The sequence below is a fragment of the Crassostrea angulata genome, chromosome 4 (assembly GCF_025612915.1).
Source record: "Crassostrea angulata isolate pt1a10 chromosome 4, ASM2561291v2, whole genome shotgun sequence".
In the NCBI taxonomy this organism is placed as follows: domain Eukaryota; kingdom Metazoa; phylum Mollusca; class Bivalvia; order Ostreida; family Ostreidae; genus Magallana; species Magallana angulata.
In genome coordinates, this window is record NC_069114.1 from 2,981,980 (window position 1) to 2,989,891 (window position 7,912).

The 7,912-nt window shown below is 31.7% G+C and overlaps 1 protein-coding gene across 1 annotated transcript; it reads left to right on the top strand.

The window, feature by feature from the left end:
- Nucleotides 1–3,475: 3,475 nt before the first annotated feature.
- LOC128180490 (uncharacterized) lies at nt 3,476–6,774 on the top strand. Its single transcript, XM_052848613.1, has 4 exons — nt 3,476–3,698; nt 4,213–4,290; nt 4,567–4,803; nt 6,530–6,774. The coding sequence occupies exons 1-4, from the start codon at nt 3,476–3,478 to the stop codon at nt 6,772–6,774; spliced, it is 783 nt and encodes a 260-aa protein (XP_052704573.1).
- The last annotated feature ends 1,138 nt before the right edge of the window (nt 6,775–7,912 follow it).

Below are 7,912 nucleotides of genomic sequence, written 5' to 3' on the forward strand. Positions count from 1 at the left end.
AGTGATCGGATGCAATTTTGTTGACATGTATATAATCTGTTGGAAGTGAAAAAGTTGCCACAAATCGAACGATTAGATTTATCACAAAATGTGAAGTTGTGAAATATAAGCGGAAATTTATTAAACAGAAAATGATTTCTTTTAAATCTTCTTGAGTACCTAGGAAAAAACCCAGGATGTTGTTTAGCTTCTGACGTAAATAACTTAAACATTATATATTGCATTGTAATTTCATGGCATACGTTACGACTTATCATACGAGCTGAAGGATGTAGAATTATCATGTCTGTATGTACACTACAAAATAGGCATTAATGTTTTTTGGGAAGAAAAGCAATATATTCGGATATGAGAGAATATTTACAATTTTTATTGTTGCAATGCTGTAAAGGAATAAAGTGAATTAAAACTGCAGATAACATAATTATACGGTTTTAGCGCGGTGCAAAGTACTCAATTTGCGAAAACATATAAGATGCTACAATTACCTAACTGTAAACATAGGATTAATTTTCTGTTGTTTGCAAATGCGCAATTTCGTCTTGTATTAAAATCCAAAAAGTTACAAAAGACTTAGTAACGGTAAATGTAGATTATACAAGAAACTTGCGGATATAAATCTACTTTTTCTCCAAGTAAACAGTTTTCAACCATAATTCTTACTCCTCCAAAAATGTTAATACTAAAACTACGATCGCGGTTATGAATTAACCTGCATAACGATAAAAAGTTAGCTTTGTTTTTATGTCTAAGGAGTTGTCTCGTAAATGCTACTAATTTAAACATGCTTGCAGTTTCTTTCTCTTAAATTGCCCTTGTTTGTGGTTCTGATCAACCCCATTCATTTATTTGAACCAGCCTGATATATAAAAAGGTTCGATAAGTTTGAGCTTTTTCGAATTCAAGCTGAAAGTGCTAAAATATATGCAAGCCATGTAATATTCCTTGTTAAAGCAGTTAGAATTACACTCTCGTATACGACTAAAATGGACAGCGAGGGATAACCTTGGTACACATACATATTCCCTCACGTTCAAGTTCTTAGAATATATAATTATACTATTACGTAATATAATATTTGTCTACAATGTGAATACGTCACACAAGTCGTCGCAGGAAGGCTATACAAGTCAAAAGCCTACGTCAATCTATTAAGATTTCTTTAAAACATTGCCATTGGACAAACAACTGATAATAAACAGCTATCATTTGGGAAGACCTAATTAGATAAGGGCAATTCATGAATAGTAATTAACATTTTCCTCGCAGTTTCTTAATTAAGTTACCTGGCTCCCACTTATTTGTCAAAAGAGTTGTAAATGTGACGACAAAAGTAAAAAAAAATCCCACCAAAACACGGAACGGTATATATAGAACCATGTTTAATTTATTGGATTTAACATTTGCCAGAATAAAATAAAGATAAAACAGTGAACGTATAATAAGTCATCACAATTGATGTATTTTTCTTTCTTTGAGAATAAAGTGGTTTTTAAAAGAAACATTACATCCTAACTTTTTTTAAGTTTAAAGTTTTTCATAAGGCAAGTGTGATTGTATCTATTTTGGGATGCCTTTTTATTTTTTGTACAAAAAAAATCCATATTTTAAATGTGAAAAAGAGAATGCGGTTTTCTATACTACTATATAAAAATAATAAACTCGAATTGTTTGGCTTTAATACCGAGAAATCGGAAGTGTACTGACTTTCATTTTATATATCTTAAACATCATTGGTACTTGAAAAATACCACTTTTTAGTTTATGTTTCCACGATATCACATTTGCATGAATAAACTCAGAAACGATATTACAAATACATGTAAATTTTCATTATGAAAAATCCCGAAAGTTTCGAAAGGGAACATGGTGTATAAATTCGGAGCGAGTAAAAAACGTTCGTGAAAAAGTGTTGAATTATTCATAAATATGAATTAAATTTTGAGATGAAAGATATTTACAACCTCAAAATGGTTTGTTATGAACGTACGGGTTAAAGTCCAGTTAACAGATATGATAGCAAGGTTTTGTATGAGAATCGATAATTGCAATAAAATATTCACATCAAAATAAGTCAGGTGGGCGTGGTTGTTTTGTGCGTGTTTTAACTTGTTTTTATAAGTATGCTAGTGAACATTTGTTTGAATTTATGACAAGCAGCAACTGTATGTCAAATCTGTACCGATGAGCAAACGTGAATCCAATATCCCCTGTTTGAAAACAAAATTATTGTATTTTTTTTAAATGGAATAAGCTTAATTATTATTATTATCGGTTAAGCAATGATAATTTTTTTTGGATTGATCTTAATCCTAAACAAATCTTTATTTAAAGATAAGAATGTACATTAATATATTTTTTCAACTGATGGAGGTTTTCGATTATAATTATCTCGATTTTCAATCCAAGAGCCGTTCATGTAGTAAGGTGATAGAACTCTTCAGTCTGTTACTTTATATATACAATCAAGATAATTATATTCACGTACTTATGTAATTCATTTTAAAGCTTAAAAAAAATGTTTTGTGAAATATGTTTAATAAAGTTTAGGATCTAAAAGAAAACAACAAACTGTGTTCCTTTAAAAAAGTCAAGTGTTTATTTATGATTTGAACACGACATACCACTACTTTCCTTCAAAAACATGTTTTTATTAATAAATGAAAATTACCATGGTTAAAAAATTACAAGCATCTGAATCATCAAAGAAAACGCACTTCACTGCTGGTTTTTATTAGTAAAAACAATCAATATTAGCTGTAATTTAGAACCAGTTTCGTCGTATCAAGTTGAAAATTATCAATCAATTAACGTATTAGAATGACGACGAGAAAAACTGTAACTCAACAAGTCCAAATATGATAGATGTATAAACATCTGAAAACAGTGAAATTGTTTTAAATATTTTAAATTTGTTTGTATATATTCAAAGAGAAAGGTTTTGTAATTAGTGACTTGACTGAAAATCAAAATAATAAACGTTTTTGTATTTTATCTTTTTATATCTAATTAAAATAGTTTAATTGTTTTAGTCAATGCTAAGTATGCGCAAATAAAAACGAACTTGATTGCGAGAATAATCACATCCTTTATATGAACTATTGATAATGTTTCGTTTCACATTTCAATTTGATTATGATATTACGTCTGTTTTGCAGTGTCATGTTTACATTTATGTTTTTCAAATCATATAAATAAATGAAGTGGGTTGAGATTATTTTACTGTAAAACAGACGATAAACAACACTCCTATTAATACGTTCTAAGGTATTATAACCGTTACAGGTTATATATTCTATTTGTTGATAAAATGCACGAATGTCTAAATTGCACAGTTCCATTCAGTAGAAATACTTATTTGCATTATGATAATAATTTAGAAGTTTGTTCCTACTGCATTAGAATTTGTGATATGTTCAGGATATGCACTTTTTTTTTTTATAATTTGTACTTGTTTTTAATTGTTCCCAGGACGATGGCAATCTTACTGGCGTTATTGCTCGTTGCTGCTACTCAGGTTGAGACGAACACCGGAAGTTGTAAGGACATGTTACAGGGTTACCTGTCCGGACAACTGTCGTCTGCTCTTGGAGCGTACGAAGTAAAAGCGTTGAGACGGGAGTTCAAAAGTTTTACTGATGTCATAGAAAAATCGATGAAGAAGTTTAAGAAAACAGTGAAATCCGAAGTAAATGCACTTACGTAAGATAAATGTTTTTATCACATATACATCAATTAATTTTCTATCATAAATATATTTATTTACAAAATCTAGCCAGATTTTTCCGCTTAACATAATGTGATTTTCCGAAACTACATCACCTCTTTCTGAAACTAAAGACTTATTTAATAGTAAATGAAATATGCTTTCCCGAAAGTTTCAAAAGGGTTCCTTTGAAAATTGCCTTGCTTGATAGGTGAACGTTGTAAAATACAATTAATTCCGAAAAGATAATTTATTTAATATTATTATTTCTTAATATAAGTGTATATTTTAAGGGTACTTAAAGAATTGATCATCATAACAGTCACTTGATCCAAATCTCGGGGTTACGCCTTGTTACCAGGCTTCGCGTCTTGTTTGATTTGATGATCCGCGCCTGTTAACTCAACTTGATCCGATCCTTAATTTTGATCGAGATACTTTACTGAAATATATCTAGGAGCCTGATAATGAACTGTTAGAAAATTAGTTTATTTGTAATTTAACAGACACCAGTAACAGTAGTGTAGTTTACACCAGATGGGGAAAGAAAACGTGTCCATCTACTGCCGAGTTAGTTCAATCAGGTAAGGAAAGTTATCGCTGTCCGTTGTTGATAATTCTTAGTCTGGTAGATATGTAAATACATGTATTATTCTCTGTACTTCATTGACTGAAATTAATATTTAAAAATAAACAAGTGTGGACGAAGAACGGGTCTGAATCAATATTTAACATTTCAATTTAATAATTTTAGCTGAATTATTTGCTGAACATATTGATACAGAAATTATTATATAAATAAAATCATTTTTAGATAACCTAATTTTACAAGCTAATTGTTTAAAAATAATTTTTTGTAGGGTTAGCTGGAGGCTTGTATTATACCTACAAAGGAGCAGCTGTAGAACCTCTCTGTTTACCGAGAAATCCAGAATGGGGGATGTACACTGATGGGTTCGATGGATCCAAAAATTACATTTTTGGCACAGAGTATCGAACAAGTTCTTTAACAGGCAACGTCCAAAGAGTTAATAACCACGATGTTCCGTTTGCTGTTTGTCTAGTTCGCCAAAGGTCCGTTGTTCAAATGTTTCCAGGTTAGTAAGAAACTTGAAACTGATGTGTGCCTTATAGATATGTTACACTTTTATATATATCTACTAGAAAATTTTTCTCTTGTATAATAACTGCAAAGAAAATATTATCAAACAATTTTTAATTATCATCTTACGCTTACATAAGTTTTTATCTGATACTATATATGTAGATCTAGAGCATAAGTATGCAGCTGTATTCAAGTTGTCTAATGGCACGAGTAAAAACTGCTTTGCATATCTAAAAGGGTTTCCCAAATATAATTCAAAGCAATATGCATATATTGCTACGGGTGACGAAACGTGGGTTTATTATTTCGAACCAGTAACAAAAATTGGAAACAAAATATCGCGAACTTAACACGGTAGAAGGTCCGTATTTGCCAAAAAAAACCCATATGCATAACCAAGGTTCTTTATTGGATATATTCTACTCATGTGACTCGTACCTAGCGCTTTTGGCGTACCGTGCCGACACTAGAAAAGGCCCCTGAGACCCGATATGTTGTTTATTATTGCAAAATATATTTGTTAAATGAGTACTTCACTGCAGCTCAAATTAGTTAGGTGGCAGGGGACAGTTTTTTTGATACAATTCATTGTAGCCAAGGGATGCATGTCTTTGGAACTCTGTAACTAGAATTTCCTCAGTTCCCATTCAGCACAAATACCTTTAATTCACTCTTTATAAGGCCAATCACCAATTTCTGGAGAAAATTACTAATCAAAACCTGTAAAATTCTCTACATACTGGTTTTTATGAGATTTTGACCCTTTCATATTTTGCAAATTTTTCATGATTTTTCAGCTTTTTAGACCTCCCCCAGCTAATTCCCTGCAGAGGGTTGACCTTCCGTACCTCGTGCATGTTGCACTATCACATGTCACAAACTTACCGGTGTATAGTTTTCAATGTCCCATCCACCTACTTTTCGTGTTATTTTACCTCCCGTCTGTAACTTGCAATTTCACTGTGTAAAGTCAGCACAACAGTCATAGCCGCAGGTTTCGCATTTTACTTCTGATTCTCGTGTACCTAACATAAGGGGCCTACATATTGCATATCAATTTCAACAAGAGACACCCCTCTAACTAATGATAATCATTAAAAATCATTTCATGAATTTTAGCAACACTCATAAGCCTTCAAGTACAGCAACTCTCAATTTTACAAAAATATTGACGGGTACTTTATTCGAAACTGTCCCTTGCTACCTTAATGTATTACACGATACCAATCATGTTACGCAGAGGAGTTTTTTTTTCTATTTGTCTCTTTGTATAGAGATGTGAACCTGATATGTTGTTACTCATTGCAAAATATATTTGTTAAATAAGTACTTGACTGAAGCTTGTTAATTTTTTACACGATACCAATTATGTTATGCAGAGGAGTTTTTTTTTCTATTTGTCTCTTTGTATGTAAAGAAATGTAATTTTCTTCTTATACTAATTTTTAATTATATTTTATAAAAGCACGAACAACCTTAATACATAAACGTTTTATTGCTATAAAACAAAGGGTTGTCTTTTATTTCTGTTTTTGGGGGTTAATTTTACATTTCTAATATGGTTTGCTTGCATATCAATTCCCGTTATGATAGATAAAAAAGACGAAAAAGATCATTTTTATTCTAATGATATAAATCATAGTTTCTGTGTAATAGTCTTTGATTGAAGTTTACGTGTACTGAAGGTAATGTTTCATATTGCTTTAATGCCTTTGTAGCAAGAAAAACGTGTTATAAAGGATGGACGTTGGAATACCATGGTTACCTTATGGCGGGTTATTATGATCATGCAGCTGGAACCACCTACACCTATATTGACAGTCATCCAGACACCTTGCATGGTGGTTCTACCTTTAAGGATGGTAAACTCTTCTATCCTGTCGAGGCTTCTTGTGGATCCTTGAAATGTCCTCCTTATGTAAAAGGAAGAGAACTTGTGTGTGTTGTTTGTTCAAAAGAATAAAATGTATAATTTCTGAAAAAGCACAAAGATTTTGTATTAAAATATTTAAGAAAGTAATTTGTCATGTATTGATGAATTCATAGTATTGTATAGTTGTATAAGGACAATATTTACTGCTAAATCTCCCTTAAGGATGACGTTTACTCAGAATGAAAAAAAAATTCCACTGATGATAATAAAAAACCAACTATTGTGTGTTATAGAACTTTTATTGTAGTGTTATTTTTTATTTTCAAAAAAGTAGATCAATGACCTACTTTTTGAGTTAATGGCCATTGTATATTTTTGGAAAATTAAAGGAAAATCACTTAACATTTCACAGGGCGAAAAACCATCTTTAAGCAAGTCCTTAAAGGTGGCTTAAAGGTGACTTAAAGGAGCTTAAAGGCTATACAACCTTTAAGCCGCCTTTAAGTCACCTTTAAGCAAGTGCTTATAGGTCCTTAATGTCCAAACTTCTTTAAGCTACCTTTAAGCCACCTTTAAGCCACCTTTAAGCATCTTTAGGTGGCATTTACGCTCTCTTTACACTGCCTTTACACTGTCTTTAAGTGGCCTTTAAGTCAATATTGATCAAGCTGAACAATAAAAACATATATTAAATGCAAAAGCTCTTTTATAGAGATGGGAGGGGGTCATCCGAGTGATAATATAATTTCCAAGGAAGGGGGGGGGGGTTCCAGGCGGTTTTAATCGTCGCTCCATTAAACACAGATCGCTATCATCAGCACCGCTCCGATGGACACAGATTGCCGTTATAAAATTCTTTATAATTTTTGGGGGGTTTCAAAATTATTGTAGGGATGAGCGCAGTCTCTGTATCTTAATATGTGCATAAAACTAATTAACGTATGTTTGTTTCCTATTATAAATTAATCGGTGAAAAAATATCTCTCTCTCTCTCTCTCTCTCTCTCTCTCTCTCTCTCTCTCTCTCTCTCTCTCTCTCTCAGTTCATCTGGTTATTAAACAAAATAAAGATAATGAACCAAAAATGCATGATTTAATTTGTTAATCGGTTTAAGGTTTGTATATTTTTTTTTTTACAGTTTTCATTATTTCTAACTCTAGATCTGCTAGATACATGTTAAAGATGAAAAGACTCTCAACTGCCTTTGTTATATCGGGCAGGATATTAC

Excerpts from the sequence above, each read along its gene's own strand:
- LOC128180490 (XM_052848613.1), top strand. The coding sequence starts at position 3,476 with ATGGCAATCTTACTGGCGTTATTGCTCGTTGCTGCTACTCAGGTTGAG. Across the intron at positions 3,699-4,212 it reads GAAATCCGAAGTAAATGCAC|ACACCAGTAACAGTAGTGTA; the intron begins TTACGTAAGATA and ends GTAATTTAACAG. Across the intron at positions 4,291-4,566 it reads TGCCGAGTTAGTTCAATCAG|GGTTAGCTGGAGGCTTGTAT; the intron begins GTAAGGAAAGTT and ends AATTTTTTGTAG.